The 17159-nt window shown below is 31.0% G+C and overlaps 1 protein-coding gene across 2 annotated transcripts; it reads left to right on the plus strand.

The window, feature by feature from the left end:
* Nucleotides 1-3437: 3437 nt before the first annotated feature.
* RpL36 (ribosomal protein L36) lies at nt 3438-16779 on the plus strand. Of its 2 annotated transcripts, none has more exons than XM_075364575.1 (4): nt 3438-3563; nt 8153-8290; nt 13468-13602; nt 16638-16779. In XM_075364575.1, exons 2-4 carry the CDS (start codon nt 8171-8173, stop codon nt 16725-16727), a joined length of 345 nt encoding a protein of 114 aa, XP_075220690.1. In that variant the 5' UTR covers nt 3438-3563; nt 8153-8170; the 3' UTR covers nt 16728-16779. The 2 variants fall into 2 exon arrangements, with proteins under 2 accessions (XP_075220690.1, XP_075220700.1); XM_075364585.1 differs by having other exon boundaries at nt 3525-3617.
* Nucleotides 16780-17159: the final 380 nt, after the last annotated feature.

The raw sequence follows: 17159 nt of genomic DNA on the forward strand, positions 1-17159 counted from the left end.
GAGGGTAAGTCAATTATTATCTGCAATTTGGTTATATTTTTATGTTAGTAGTACTGTCGAGTTGCGTAGATGACGCATGCTTTAGTTCCATTATCGCTGCCCTGCTGTTAACCATGGCTGCTCCGCTTTCTGTTTGCACCAAAGAAGAGCAACATTCAGTGATCCATTTTTTGTGGTCGAAGGGTGTATCAGGGGCCGAATTCATCGAAGATCTGGTACAGTACGGGAACAGTATGTTGCTGCAACGGAGTGTCTACGAATGGATTGAAAAATTAAAAAATATTTGCACAAGTGTTATGCGCGATGAAGGAGCCGGACTATCGTTTACCGCCACAAATGAAGAAAACATTGAGCATGCACATGACATGGTTTTCTTAGACAGACAAGTAACTATTGATGAAGTGGCACATCATCTGCAAATTAGTTACGGTTCTCCATACGAAATCATCCACAACAGACTTGGGTTTCATAAAGTCTATGCAAGATGGGTCTCAAAACAAATCACACAGTTGCATAAACAAACGCGCTTGGACATCTGCCAAAAACATTTGGATCGCTATGGTAACAAACGGGACATCTTCTTAGACAGAATCATCACTGGTGATGAAACATGTATCCATCATTATGAGGTGGAGAGTAAATGACAGAGTATGGAATGGAAACATCCAAATTCGCCCTGCAAAAAAAAGTTCAAGACCCAACCATCTGCAGGAAAACTGATGCTTATGGTTTTTTGGGACTCAAAAGACCCAGCACTGGAACATTATGAGGAAAGTGGTTCGACAATAAATAGTGCGTATTACAGTGAGATGCTTATTGCCAAGCCTGAAATTCAATTCAGCCGAAGCCTGCTGTCGAAAGGTATTGTGTTGTTGCATGGCAATGCCTATCCACATACTGCTGCCGACACTGCTGAAATGCTCCAGAAACTCAACTTTGAAGTAATGGCTCATCCTCCATATAATCCTGATCTTGCCCCTTCTGACTACCACTTGTTTGTCCACTCAGATAAAACAGTGAAAGAAGTGGTGCAATCCTGGCTCGCAGCTCAACCGAAAATCTTCTTTTATGAGGGCATCAGGAAGCTTGTGGAACGATGGACCAAGTGCGTTGAAATGCAAGGGGACTGTGCTGAAAAATGATGTACATCTAAGTTTCCTATTTGTATTGCAATAAAATTTATAACTACATTGCAGATAATAATTGACTTATCCTTGCATTTGGACTTTCATTATTTTTTCTATGACAGGAACCTCAGATTTTTGTGGTATAGTAATTTCTATTATTTTACTGCTAGGAAAATCAACAATATTGTTTCTGCTTGCATTTTTTAAAGCAGCGCAAAATTATTTAACACATCACTTATCATGACCATGCAGAACATGCTTAGTTATCTGCCCTTTTACATGACTGGCCTCTGAAAAAATTATTTTACAATTGTGAAAACCACAGAGGAAGAAATTTATTCATAAAAAATTTTGCAATAAAGGGTCATTTGTAAAGAAAGTTAATTATTTTATTAAAAAGAATTGGCAATTTACTGTTTGTAAAATTAGTCCGAATTGTGTTTGTTGAGTAATGTTATTTGGTACAGTGCAGATGGAATGCCTTTCCATTTAACTACTGTTTTTTTGTGAATTATATCAAACACTGAAACGTAGTGAAATTTCTTTTTAATGCACTAAACAACATGGACTGTGTGCTTCATCAACAAATTTTGTGGCATAATTTTCTGTGAAGTCCATTCTGAATAAAAAATTTAGCTTGTGGAAAAGTTTATTTTTTGTGAGAAATCTGGCTGATATATCACGTATAAATCTTCCTTAATAATCAAGTTGTTTTTGAAATGCAATCTTTATCACTGATATTTTTTTAATTTCTTTCATTTTTATAAATCGTTTAATTTTTCTCTTTGGTCATGTTCATTTACTTATACATTTTAACAAAAGAATCTTCTGTGAATCTCTAAAGTTCCACTTTCTCACTTTTGGCCATCTCACGTTCATTTTGCAAACAGTAGCATTTATTATGTAATTGACTGGTATTTATATAGTTTTAGTTTTGTATAATGATGATAATCATTATACAAATGCATATTACACTTAACAAACATATTATATGCACTTAACAAAAACATACATTTTCCTGACTGTTTTTTTTTTGGATGATGTGACATATTTGTTTTTTTTTACACAAATCTTATGAAAGTTTTTCAGTAGCCAACAAAATCATATTTACTTAGTGACTTACTTTTCTTACTCAAAACGATTTTTACTGGGGACAGATCACAGTTTTAAACATATTTTAAAAAGGATTTATTTTGTACAGCACAATTGTTCTGAATTGTCCTTGTACTGTATATTTTTTATGAACCTTGATCTACTGTTTCTTCTTTGAACCACGTTTAACCTAGCTCTGTTTTTTGAAGAAAAAATCAACAAATAATTATTCGGTACTTTAGAATTAAGGCAATCTATAGTTAGTCAGATAGTTGTGAGGTGAAGCCACTGAAAGGAGAAAATAAATTAAAAGTACCAATAAATTTATAACTAAACTTAACCTACTAACTTTTTCCTTCGTCGTTTCCTGTGTAGACGTCTTTGAAAATTTTCTCACTCGCTATCACTTCTGTCATTCTGAACGTTTTCCTTTCAATCATCGTATGTTTTTAAACAAAAGCGAAGAATTTTGTTCCAACCGTTACCGTTATTGATGTACTGATGTTTCTTCTGACCGCTTTAACATGAGCGACATTTAGTAAAATGTTACCTTTTTTCTTGCTTTAGCTTCCGGGAATCACCGTTAGGTATTATTTCAGAGGATGACATGTATGAGTGTAAGTGAAGTGTAGTTTTGTACAAACTCAGGTCGACCATTTCTTTGATGTGTGTTAATTGAAACCCAACCAACAAAGAACACCGCTATCCACGATCTAGAATTCAAATCCTTATAAAAGTACTGCCGTTACTTTGAAAGTAACTGCGTTGGGACTCTCAACTTCAAAATTTGCTGTTATGCAAAGACGCGTTCACCACTAACCAACCCGGCGGGAAAACTAAAAGGTCAATCTGCAAAAACATTAAGAAACCCGCTTCATTAGTGGAAAAAACCTTCTGGAATCGTGTTTCCACATATTTAGGTAGTAAGTGGAGGTAAATTTATTATTTTACGAAATGTAAAGATAATATCGTCAAGCAGGACTATGAATCATTTTATTTATTAATGTTGCTCGAACGTAAAATTTATATGACTGGAAAAACTAACCTATCTCTACGTATGTGATTGGATTTTTGGATAAGAATTTTAGAAGAATCTTTAGTTTGAATTGCATTATGATGACTGATTATGTCTTCAGTTTGTTTATTAATAAATTTAAGCAATAAAAAAATGGAAAATTCAGATAGAAAACATTTTACATTAAAGCCTAACAAACCATTATTAAGTACTGCGAACAAAAAATATGTTATGAAATGATACTTTTCTTACTCAATTTATGTTGGTACTACTTGATTAGGAAAGCGTCTTTTGCACTTCCGTCTGAAAGTTTTACGTGTGAAGTTGAGGTTGGTTGATAAATTTTCTTTATTTTTCTAAATATTTTTTTCTAAGCAAATAGGGTATGTGAGCAAGAAATTAATTTTTGATAAATTTGTGATTATATTTTTAATTTATGAATGTTTCTTATGTTTTATATTTATTATGTGTGGTGTGTTGTATTGCTACTCGCTTCTATATATGGTGGATTAATTGAAGTGCTATCCATGTGAAACTAATTGTGTATTATTTTTTCTAGTTTATTTTCACCTGTATTAAATGGAAAATGTAGTCCAGTTTAAAGAGTTTTATTGTCCATAATCATCTTTTGGGTAGTTGCGCACATTTGTTGAACAACACGTGCTCAATAATATTATACTTAATTGCTTAGGGTATTAGGTAGGTTATCCCTTGAATGGGTAGCAGTTTTTACAGTATGGTAGGTTATCAGTACATTACCCCAATCTGAAATTATAAGTAATTCCCATATAAGTTTTTTGACCGTTCTGTAGAAAATTGTTTATACTGAAAACGTTTTTGTACCTGTGGAAGTTTGGGTCTTGACACCTAATCTACTACCACTCTGCCAGAGAGAGTATAATATTATTAAATTATGGTTGAAGTTTATCTAATTGCTCAAAATTATTAGAAAATTGACTGCTATTCTAAGATTTATTGGTGAATGCAGCAAAAATATCGGAGAATTATAATCATTTTTAATAAATAATATGAGAAGAATGTAAAATTAATAGGTATAACAGTCTGTAATTAATTTGTTCAAGTATTGCTTCTGAAGATGAGTTAAGTGAAAGTGTAATAATTCTTGAATAAATAAATATTAATGACAAATTTTTACCAAAATAATCTGGTAAAACCTAGTAAATAAGACCCCTTGTAATTTATTACAACTTGTAATTTATTATATTTCAGCAAATAAAAATTCTGCATGCAAGTTCAGCTTACCTGCAGAATTGCATTTAGAATGTTTTACAATCTGTTATTTAATGTTTAGAATCTGTTATTCTGTTCCAGTAAATATGTCACGAAAGACTTTTTGTCTTAGTCATTTCTTTTTTGAAGATTTACTTAGGGTTTTAGGACTTCATTACTGTTATCTTTAAGGATTTAGCCAAATGATTGTTTCTAATATTTTTATTGCCATATTCTTTTTTTTTGTTTTGTACTATATATTATTCACATGAAACAAATGATTCATAAAAAAAGAAAACAAGCATTATGTATTTGAATATGTTCATAAATTTTACTTGACTATTGTAATAAAAGTCTCAACATGAATTTTTGTCACCTCAGGTCAAGTGACATGGTCACTTGTATATGTAATTGGCATGGTGCTCTAAATATAGCTGGAAACAATTCAGTCTATTTACCCTGATATGGTTTTATATGGTACAATAAGAGTATGGTAAATCAAATAAAAAGATAAGTTCAAGAAAATATAACAGTTTCAAACAGTGAAGAAGTGACAGATGAAAATTATGCAAGTTCTGAGAGTGATACTGATGAGGATAGTGGCGCAAGGCAAAAAAATTATGCAGCAAGCACAAGTATGCTTTTGAAGGATGGAGAGATTCAGTGAAAAGGAGAACCTCCACAAAAACATTGATGACAAGCTGCCCAAAACATCAAAAATGCACTCAGTGTTACTAGATTCAGGATAATGTGCTTCAGTTCCTTAATTGAGAAAATGCATTACTGTAATACTTTCTTATTCATGGGGGTTATGTTTGCAAATTTAAACTATAAATATAATATTAGTTCTAAATGTATGAAAAAAAACAAATCTTAATGAGCCTCTTATTAACTGTAGGTATTAATAATTACTTGAAGAAAATAGATTTGATGCTTAAAATGGTTACAATATTTCTTATTTCTCATTATTTTCACTTAATAATTGAACTACTTCCAATTAGAACATTTACTAAAAAAGAAAACAAAAACTTAATGAATTGTGTTGTTAAGTGGGTTTTTGTTCAGAATTTAAAAAAAATAGTTTTTAGTTTATTTCTTATTAAAGTCATCTTAAGTTAAAAGAATCAGATTATGTTATTAATTTTTCTAGATCCCTCTTTGTCTGTTCATCTATTTATAATTACTCAATTGGAGCAGTGTGAAGAAAACCTTTGTTATTTATTTTCTTTATTGTTAATAATTTGTTCAAATATTTTATCAGTGTGAACAGTATCTTTTATAATTTTTTCCCATTGGGCATGCTATGTTGTAATTCATCCAACAATTTATATTCTTGCAAATTAAAAATGCATCTGGATTTATGCAGCTAAAATTTCTCAATAAACAATATAAATAAAAAAATACAAAGTGTACCAAACTAAAGCTTGTTCTTTTCTACATTACTGTATGAAGTTACATTCTATTATTTGTCTGACTATAGTCATTTGATATGGATAAATGTAGTCATTTTCTATTTTATTAAACCACCCAGAGGTCCAGCGTAGGTAGGGTGCTTTGAAAAAATCCCTGGTTTTTTAGTTGTAATAGCTCAGATGAGTTGGACAAAGAACTGAAAAACAGTATTTTGTAACAATAAAGGTTAGGACAAAGAACTGTTTTTCAGTTCTTTGTCCTAACCTTTATTGTTTCCTTGAATTTTTTATAGTTTACAACCTTTCAAAATTTTAAAATAGCCATGAATTGCTATACTTTAAATTAAAAAATAACATTTAGATCCTTATGAAATAATGTTTTTGTGTATTAAATTTCAGGTAGATAAATTTAATAATTATCTTTAAAAATGGCTAAAATATGGCTAAAGTCTCTTGAACAATTTTTGAAAGTCTTTTATTTTATACTGTGCCCATCATATGAATCACTTGATCTTGTTCTATTTCTTCAATCTTTTAAAGTATAATTTTATAGTTGTTTTTATCATATTATTTAGTGTTGTAATAAGTGGAATCGTAATTACTATAAGTGGTTTAAGAAATATGAATTGTAAAGTAGAATTCTGATTTTGTATTTCAATAAATTCTACTTATCATGTAACAAACCAATAAAACACTGCCATAAAACAACTTTCAGATCACTAATATTACTAATTAATGGTTTGCTGAGTTATTAAATAGTTTTAAAAAATCGATTAAAAAAATATGAAAACATTAATTTCCAATTAAAATGTTTCACCTCAGTGTGGTTAATAGATTTCAAATACACAAGGTGTTATTGAAAGGTATTTTAAAATCGTGATATTGAAAAGTGTTATTTGAAATTAATCTCTTCAGGGGTTGTAATTTCAAAATGGCAGTATTTACAGGCTATTCTGATAAATTTCCTTAAAAATAGTTCAGTTCTGACTAATTACACAAGATTCCAACAATGTTTCCATTATTGAAAGCATTCCTGGAAATTCTTAAGGATGTAAGAACCCTCTCTGTATTTGCATATTTTATTTTGTAATGAGTCAAATCAGTACCCTTACTATGAAAATTTTAATTTTAGAAATGGCAGCAAGTCAGCAGGGTTAATGATGGAATGGGGAGTTGCAGAAGCACTAGAACTTTGTAAAAATTATGTGATAGAAAATGCACAATGAGCTGGTGCATTATCATAGTGGAGGACCCAATTCTTGTTTGGCCTGAATGCAAGCTTTTTCTTTCTGTACATTTTCACACAAATTCTGAAGGACTTATTGCTGGTTGACTGTCTGCCCTGTAGTAGCAGCAAATTCATGATGCACAATACTGTAGAATTGAAAAAAACCACCAACATTCTTCACATTCAACTGGCTTTTTTTGGTCTTTGCATTTGATCCTTCTTTTCGCTATGATGATTGTGCATTTATCTCAGGATTGTGCCCATAAATACAATTCTGAATCATAAACAAATCTGGATCAGTTTTGGCCCAATTAATCAGTTCTTAGGACACTTGGTGTTTATATTTTCAGGACAAGTCTGTTATTTCTGCTAAATAATTTTGAAATTAATATCACGGATACTTGACACATGATCAAATCTTCAGTTAAAATTGACTGAAACTCATAGAAACTTAATTCAATTCATCAGCTGTTTTCCTAATTGTTAAGTCTATGGTCAGAGCACACTAAATTGCAAACTTTCAGGTTTTGAAGTGGAAGGCCAGACTGGAGGTTAATCTTCAACTGATTTGTGTGGCAATCTCTGAATTTGTTGAACCAGATAACAGCATTTGACTGGCTCAGACATTTATCCTCAAAAGCTGTTTTTTAACTTCATAAGTCTCAGAATCTGATTTCCTGGTTTTCTAACAATATTTGACCCAAACAAACTCAAAGGTATAGCAACAAAGATATAGCGGTGATCTTTTCAGTTTGTTTCAAAGACAAAACAGTCTTCCCACTCCATACCTGCAGGAAAACCCGTACTCTCTTATTACACTTGCGCTTGTATTACATGTGTTTGTTTGTGGATGCTAAACTGTAAGTAAAGTGAATTTAAAGTTACCTTGGCTTGTTGCAATCCCACTCATGAAAAATCGAGTCTTTACCGGTTATATTATTAATATAAACATTACTTTTATTTGAGATTTGTAATGATAAAACTACCATTTATTGGGAAGTTATTCAGAGAAGAGTTAAGGATTTTCAAATTTTGTGTTATGTTACAGATTGGGTAGTTTGTGATAATGGCTCCTAGGTATGAAATGGCTGTTGGTCTGCAGCGAGGTCATAAGACAACAAAAATTGTTATGGGTAAATCTAAGAAAGATAAGAAACACAAGATTAGGCCAGCTCGTTTGAAAGGAGTATGTATTTATATTTATTCTTAGTATAAAGTTTTATTTGTAATAAATAACATTCAGAGGCCAAACAGTTTTTGCAGTTTCATGGTGTAATTCTTAAATTTGTAGTCCGGTTGGCGAGGGGGGGGGGTTTGCAGGGTGAAAATACTAAAAATGTGTCAGTTTTGTTTTTTAATTCGTTTCTGCAATTTTTTTTTTTTTATTTTATGCATAAATCATTTAGACAATATATATAAAATCAAAAAATTATTTTTTTAAAATAAACTGGATTTGTAATTTGCCAGTCGATCATAATTTTATTGTTTAGTAATTTGCCTAATTTTCAATTAATATTTTAGGTGGTAATTTTTCATCTTAGGTTAATATCTGGTTATGTTTTACAATACTTATTAATTTGCATTATTTTATACTGAACTATTGTGATCAGTTTTGTTTTATGAAACTACTGTGCAATGATATTAAGTTACATTAAGGCCAAAGGTTTTTAACATTGTTAGAAACTAATGTAGTTACTCAACCATTTAAGTGAAACTGTTTATGGTATCTGTCAGTGAAATTGATAAGAAAACTACTAGACATAGTATTTTTAAATTAATAAATTTAACTAACTACGAGGGATATTCAGAAAGTAAGGAACATTTCCACCTGACGCCGCCAGGTGCACGCCAATTGCGTATATATTGGTGTGCTCATGCTCGGCACCTCAGTCAGCGTCCAGCCGTGACAACGGGAAAATCTCTGCACTGCCTGTTTTTTTATATACAAATTTGAAATGTGTACTGCAATAGAAAATCCTGCCAGTTGTGAAGTGCGGTCTGTGATTCGTTTTTTGTTGGCAAAAAACTTAAAAGTAAAAACCACTAGAAATTCATCAGGAACTGTGTGAAGTGTACGGGAACAACGTAATGAGTGAAAGTTCTGTCAGGAAGTGGTGCATTCAGCTTAAAAATGGCCGAACAAACGTTCACGATAAAGAGAAGAGTGGACGTCCGAGCATTGTGACTGACGACCTGGTCTCCAAAGTTGACGAAAAGATTTGTGAAAACAGCCGTTTCACAATAACAGCTTTCTCTGTGTTTCCCACAAGTTTCACGGACTTTATTGTTTGAAATTGTTAAACAAAAGCTAGGCTACCACAAATTTTGTGCAAGATGGGTGCGTCACTGAGTGGTTGAGATCACAGGCGGCAGAATTCTATGTCACAGGAATTTCAAAGCTTGTCCACCGCTATGATAAGTGCCTGAATTAGTATGGTGATTATGTTTAAAAGTAGTATTTTAGTCCCTCTTTCACAAGTATATAATAAAAAGTTTTTCTTGTACTTCGTTTTTTAAAATTCTAAAACGTTCCTTACTTTCTGAATAGCCCTCGTATTTGACAACACGAAAGTGTCTTTCTCCCAAAAAGAAAAAAAAAATTTTATAATTCAGTTAAGCTTTTGAATATAACCTACTGAAAGGAAAATGACAGTTCAGTCATTTATTACTAATTTGTAAAATGGCAGTAAAAATAATTTCTATATGCCATTAGTTGCTGGAAAATCCCCAATTAACAACATACTTCTTGGTTTGAAAGAATGTCAGAATAGACCGATTACCGATGTGAAATAGTATTAGATATGTTAATGGATTTTTCACATTTACAACTTTAAAGGTTAATAATGTTCATTTCTGCATACTGTATCGCACAAAGAAACTCCTGAGTTCTTTTGAGATGCTGACAATCTTGCATTGAGTAGTGTCTTAACTTCTCAAGATTACATTGATTGTTTTTATATAATTTTCCTATAAGTGAGCCCCAAAGATAATAAATTTATCAGTGTTAAAGCTGGTGAATGGGCGTGTTGTAAATGTTAATTACAGACTATCATGTAAAAACATCATACATACATGAGCTAGAGTTAGCCTAGATATGTGGTGAATGTCCTCATTTTGTTGAATATAACTGTTTGATTTTATAATAGGTTTTATGGAGCACAATTTGTTAAAGGATATGTAAATACATATATCAATCAAATTTTCGGAGAATATTGGCCTAATGATTTCTGTTAATGATACTGCACACCAAACACCAATATTAAGATCATGAAGAGATTTGACTTATTTTGCATATTTATGTGTCTTGTTAAATGAGAAAAGGATGTCATTTTTTTGTTAAGATACTGAAATTCTTCGTTTAATGCTATCCGGGAACTATAAAATATGTTTAACAGTCAATCTTATAGTGACCTAAACCCAAGTAACCCAGTAGGACTTTTAATTTTAATTCATACAATATTCATTGACAAGATCTTTTTGAAACATATCCATTTGGTGTGTTATTTTTCATGTACCTTCATTTGAGTTGAATGTAACATATTTCATCTTAAGACTAAAGATAAAAGGTTAGCCCATGAAAAAATATAAATAAACATTGGATGGATGTGACAAATGGGGGTAGTCTACTGTACGCCAACATTGAAACATGAATAAACATACTGACTTATGGTTGATAATTAGGGTGATTGTTTTTCTTGTTTGTGACTGATAGGCTACAATATTCACTGCTAATAGTGATGCTACAGACTTCATTATTGCTGTACTAATAAATTATAAACCTATGTATCAAGGAAATGATTGTAATTTGTTACAGTACACTCAAGTAACTGCCTAATTATCTGCATCACAGATAATTAATATGTCATTATTCTTTGAAAAGGGCAAAAGTGACTAAGATCCTTGCTTTAGGAAAAATGGCATAAATATATATTTATTTATAATGATAATCTCATTTTTAAAATTGCTCTTCAGGATTGGAGGTGATTTTAGATTAAGATCTTAACTTGAAGTAAAGAGAAATACCTTTATCATTAAAAAAAAACTTCATAGTAATGAAAGGGCTAAAATAACATTTTCCTCCCAGAGGGAAGGCTTTTTTAACACTTCCTTCATTTTCCTTTCCATTAAGGAAAAGGAAAACGTTGTTTTCTTGTTTCCTCTCTTGTGTTGTCATGCCTTTGCTGAGATCGAGATTGGTGCTATAAATGCACTTTCCCCTCCCCTTGTTAAGGATTTCTCATATTTTATTCTGATCTTCCTTATCCAAATCAGATCTGTATTTGCAGACTACCCAGCTTTTCCAGTTTCTTTTCCCAGCATTATATTTTCTTCCTTTTGTATTTCATTTATGACTAAAGTCATGTTGCCTATCTATTTAGACAATCTGTTTCTTCCAGTCAAATTCTTAACTAAATTGATGTTACATTTCAAATATATTAAAGCTGTCATGCCAAAAGTCGCTTATCACAAAAGGGAGGGAAAAAACACATTTTTAATATTTTAGCAAATAAACAAAAAATATTCTGATGACTCTTCTGAAATATGAGATTCAGGTAGGATGTCATCATTTTCAACCGCAGTTGGTAAATTCTTATACCATCCATGATGTTGCTCCAGTTTTACATAACCTGTACAAATCCTTTTTTTCTTGTCACTGGTAGAAAGTACAGACTTATATAAATGTTGGAGTGTTTCAAGGGCGACCTTTGCCTATAACATATGACTAAATAGAGAGTTCATTGCATTCGTATCTATAAAAAATCTTTCTTTGTGATGTCTTTTCAAGTGATTTTGTTTTTGTCCAGTTTACCTTCTCGCATCCCATTGAGTTGGTCTAATGGCTAACTCGTCATTGCAAATCAGCTGATTCCTGGAGACTAAAAAGAAAAAGAAAGTTTGCCTTCTCACATTGTTTTCATTTACGGATCTGTTTTTAATCAAGTGGATGTAAATTTAAGAAGTCACTAAATTTTAGCTTTTGTTACATGATATGGACCCAGGTTTTTAATTTTATTTCTGTTTGATCTTGCGCTTCAAACCCACCCACTCATTCCATAAACTGCTCTATTTCGTTTTTCTGTATTCCATGTGAGTGTGACCCGATTCAAGAAATTTTTTTCAGTTGCTTCAATTTGTATTAATCATATGTTTGTAAATCACACTATAACAGGAGCAGCAACATTCTGGTTGTGTTATTGACCACCACAGTTGTCAGAGAAAAATACCTCAAGTTCAAGTTCATTTGCCATTGTTAAATACTGTATTACACACTTAAAACAAAAATAAAATAACTAACATAGATACCAATAATATAACTACACAAAGAAAACATTAAATGTAGACAAGAGTACAGTAATAACATAAACAAGCACGCCCGACTGTATGTATACAATCATTTTCATACCCGACTGTGACTGACATCAGCATGTGGTGTTATAAACAAAGAACTAACAACATTGTTTTCGTCTTTATTATTACATCATTTATTAGGATTGCCAACTATTTTCATAATAGTATTATTAACATTACACAGAATCTAATAATTCACATTTCGTACAAATATTACCTTAAATAACTAGAAAAACAAAGCGGGCAATAGATTGCCTCCTTGGTCTTTTTCTTCACAAAAACTCTGGTGGACAGTAGATCACCCGCTTGGTCTTCATTGCATGTGCAGGCAATCTCGGTCCTAAAAAGGTTAATAAAAAAGTTTCTTTGAAAACATTCATTTATTTATTTTGAAATTTTATATCACTTTTAATATTGTTATATTATTTTAAATTATATTGTTCTTTTATGTATTGTAATTATATTAAATTAATTTCCATGAGCTGAGTCATTTATATTTCTTTCTACACCAAGTGATTACAAGAACTTATAGAACCAAAATTCACTGAGTGATAGTCATGATTGTATAAAAAGTCACTAAGAAATGTTTGACTTCTATAAAATAAAATAAAGAAGTGTTGAAAATAGTGATTATTTGAATTAAAGATTTTTGTAATGAATAGTTATGGAGTTTGTTATTTTTTATGTAAAATAACATAGTCCCATGGCAATATCATATAATATTTTTAGCAAATTTTGGCACGTGAATGATGATATAAACAATCTTAAACAATTTGAGAATGAAATAAATCGTTATAATTCAATATCCCAGTTTCAGATTGTTAAACATCTAGTAATCCTTCCAGAAGATTCAAATATTCTAGTACTACATTGTCAAAATTACAATGTTTGTTTATACTTCTTGTTACATTCAATTGTAAGTATTTAGTTAATGTATAATCCAGCTTAAAATAAATTTCATAATTTTTTTATAGTGTAATATTGATGTTTACTCAAAAATATATTTTTTTCCAGATACAAACAAAACATACAAAGTTTGTTCGTGATCTTATCCGTGAGGTATGTGGTCATGCACCATATGAAAAGCGTGCTATGGAATTGTTAAAAGTGTCAAAGGATAAGAGAGCTCTTAAATTTCTTAAGAGACGTGTAAGTATTTTATTAAATATTATAAAGCGTGTAATTGTGTAATTATGATGGCCATAGTATCTTTTATACTCATTTTTGACATTTTTAGTATATCTTCTCTCTCTTTTATAAATGTGTGATTTGTTGTTAATTTTAATTAATAATCCCTGAACCATTATGGTTTTTCATTTTTGTCCAAAGGAATAGATTTTATTTGCATTTTACATTGTGTGGGGTGAGAGGGAAGAAGCCCTTTTATACTATAATGGCAACTGTTCTTTATGTGCCACACAGTGGAAGGCTAAGCACTCGAACTGAGACATTGCTGCTATGGAGGCATTGATTCAACGATCACCGATGAAATCAATGCACAGACGTTTTGCAGTTAAATGTTTTCATCCAGCCGCAATTAATGAGTTGAGTGACGGTGAACTTGATTGATGTGTTTCTGCGTGTCAGTTATTGCTTGAATGTATTCAGAGAGCAAACTATAAAAAAATCATGTTTTCAGACTAGTGATTTATTGAAGTTCTCGTAACTGAAATGTTTTTTCTGGATGAAAGACAATCCTCGCTTTTTGAGGAAATCGAACACCACCATCTGCCTCACGTTATGATTTGGGTTGGGATAACAACTGAACATCTTGGTCGTTATTTTTCGATGGCGCAGTTAATCAAACTCTGTTATCTGCGATTGATCAACAAATTGTTACTTCTAGGATTAATGGAAAAAGAGATTACTGACATCATTACGTTTCAGCAAGATGGTGCACTTCAATAAAATTTTTTTCAAATTTCTGGATGGGAGTGAGTCGGTGAGTTACTGACTCCATTGCCTTGGCCAGCAAGAATTTATGATCTCACCACACCTGACAGTGCAGTCTGGGTTTTGTAAAAGAAGAGGTCTGAAAATGCAGATATGTCAACAACAAGCAGCTCCAAGACATTGGTTTGGTCAGCATTTGAAATGATCACCCTTGATATGCTGTTGTGGATGAACAACTGGACTTGCAGGTGCATACATCTGTGCTTTGAACATGGTGGAATCCACAGAGATGTTTTAGGTCCATAGAAAATAAGCTCTATAGAAATTATTATCCTAGTAATTCATAACTAGCATAAATGGACTTCCTGTCTACCTTGTACATAAATTGTACAAGAATGGACAATTGCAGGGTTCAGTTCTTAGTAACTATGGAAATGGCAGTTCAATTGAAAACTTAATGCTTTACTTGCATATCTCTGTAATCTCAAATAATTAATAGTGTGAATATTTTTAAAACTGTTTTTACATGATTTTCTTGACTTTTTAAAAAAATATTTGGTTGTTGGTCTTGTTATCCTAGGAAGTTCATAAAACAGTTACAAATATGATCTCTTATGAACAATAGTTTCATTCTGTACAAATAATCTGGAAAAAAGTAGTAGTTTAATTTCAGTGTATTAGGTTGTGCTTAGTAGTTAGATATGTTTACTCACTGGAGACATTTTTTCATGTTTCATAGAAATTTAAATAATCAGTTTACAGTTATCCCTTATTAAGTTATGGAATTAAATTTTAAAGAATAGTTTTCGGGTAAAGGTTCAGCCAGAAAATTCCATATGTGTTAAAATTGCAAAACACTGCTACTTGATTGGAATAACCTGAAATTCAAGTTATGAAATTTCAAGAAATGAAGTTATAAAAATACATGTTTGAATGATTTAAAGGGAACCTAGGTAGAGAAGTCATTGCTCTGTTAAATGTGGCCTTGTGATGAATAAATGGATATGCAGTAATGGATTGTTACAAATTAATATGAAAAAGAAGAAAAAATGAAGTAGAACATGAGTTAAAGATATTAAGTTGCAATAGTTTATTCAGAACATCAGCTTAATGAAATTCATTATAATGTCCTAAAACTAAATGACACATACTGCAAAGCATGTTTCACCAGCAAGACAGATCACAAATATTTTGAACAAAACAAAATAAATTTGAATTTAAAGATTTGGGTACACAATAATAGTTGTATCCAAAACATCTTGATGTTTTGGATACAACTATTATCCAATCACCTTAAATAAAAAATCAGTCAAGACTGAGTTTATTAAAAAAGTTCCTTCAGTATTTAAGTGTTCTATGAACATGGCTCATATAACATGTTCAGCTTACTGGAGGGTTTGTTTGTTTGCTTACTTTAAATTTCAATCCTGAAACTGTTTCTATAAAAGTTCTCAAACATTTTTAAATTTGAAAATAACATTAAGTGGCGTGGGGGTTTGAGATTAAAATATGAAATTTTACAGTGTAATAGTATATTCTCATGAAATTCCTTATTTAATGTATATATATTTTTACATTAATATATTTATACAATGAAATTTTTTATTCTTTCTAAATTCATGCAATGTTAGAAAGCAATCCCCACCATATAAAAAGTAATGTGCAGATTTAAAATCCTTCTGGTCTTCTAGATCTCTTCTAAATTTTTCTTGAAATTTGTTGAACTGAACATAAACAATATAAATGTATTAGTCATTTGGAAATTTTAATATACTGTGTAAATCACACCCAAAGTCCATATTGATTTCAGATTACTATCTATGTGTGTTATGTATGGCTTCATATATATCAGCTATTTAAATTCCAAATTGGATCCAGGGCGTATTTTTAGTTATTTTACTTAGTCCAAAATTTTCTTAGAAATTAAGTTATGTGCTTAGGAGAAAGCAGAATTGACAACATATAATTTTAACCTCTCGATTGTTATGGACAATCATATAATTTAATTTAATGGTTTTGCATTGTATTACATCATGCATTATTTGGGTTTTATATAAAAAAAAAAATATATACCCCCTTATAAATGTTACTGTTTTATTAGAAAACTTGGTATCGAAAAAGTTAAGTGTTCCATGTTTTTTGTGTGTGTTTGGCAGTTTAGGAAGTTTTTTAAATTAATGGAAATTAGTTTAGGTTTTTATAGTTCAGTTAATGAATATTTTATTTGTTTTAAATTATTTCTGTATAATTGCTTGATTCTGTTCAAGTTAAGATTATTTTTTTTTTTACAGTTGGGTACACATATTCGTGCTAAGAGGAAACGAGAAGAATTGAGCTACATTCTTACCCAGATGAGGAAGGCTCAGGCCCAGCAGAAGTAACCAACTTTCTTGTTGTACTATGTTAATTTCAATAAAAAAACATTAATATTTACTTTTTGAATTTTTTTATTGTCCTAATTATGTACCACTTTTCTTTTCAAGTGAAAATATTCCCTTGTAAAGCTGAGCTAGTAACTAATTTGTACCATTTCCTTTTCCTGGCAGTGTCATTTACAATGTGCCCTAAACATTTTTCAACCAATTCCAGCTTTAAATAATAAATAATAATAAATATCAAATACGCTACCAGAAATTTTATTCCTACATTTATATTTATCTAAGATAAAATTGCTCAAATTGTAGATTCTTATCGAGGTGGTCAAGAATCCTTTGTGTACACTTAAAATTTATATAAAGTACACAATTAAAAATATTTTCTTGTTTTTCCAGTAAAAGTATAATTACAATTAGCACATTTGTGTTGGATGTAAA

This window comes from Lycorma delicatula, chromosome 1 (assembly GCF_047948215.1).
Source record: "Lycorma delicatula isolate Av1 chromosome 1, ASM4794821v1, whole genome shotgun sequence".
Lineage (NCBI taxonomy): Eukaryota > Metazoa > Arthropoda > Insecta > Hemiptera > Fulgoridae > Lycorma > Lycorma delicatula.

What these genes read in the sequence shown, in the direction of transcription:
- RpL36 (XM_075364575.1), top strand. Translation starts at nt 8,171, where the DNA reads ATGGCTCCTAGGTATGAAATGGCTGTTGGTCTGCAGCGAGGTCATAAG. An exon ending in GGCCAGCTCGTTTGAAAGGA is followed by an intron (nt 8,291 to 13,467) that starts GTATGTATTTAT and finishes ATTTTTTTCCAG; the next exon opens with ATACAAACAAAACATACAAA. An exon ending in TTAAATTTCTTAAGAGACGT is followed by an intron (nt 13,603 to 16,637) that starts GTAAGTATTTTA and finishes TTTTTTTTACAG; the next exon opens with TTGGGTACACATATTCGTGC.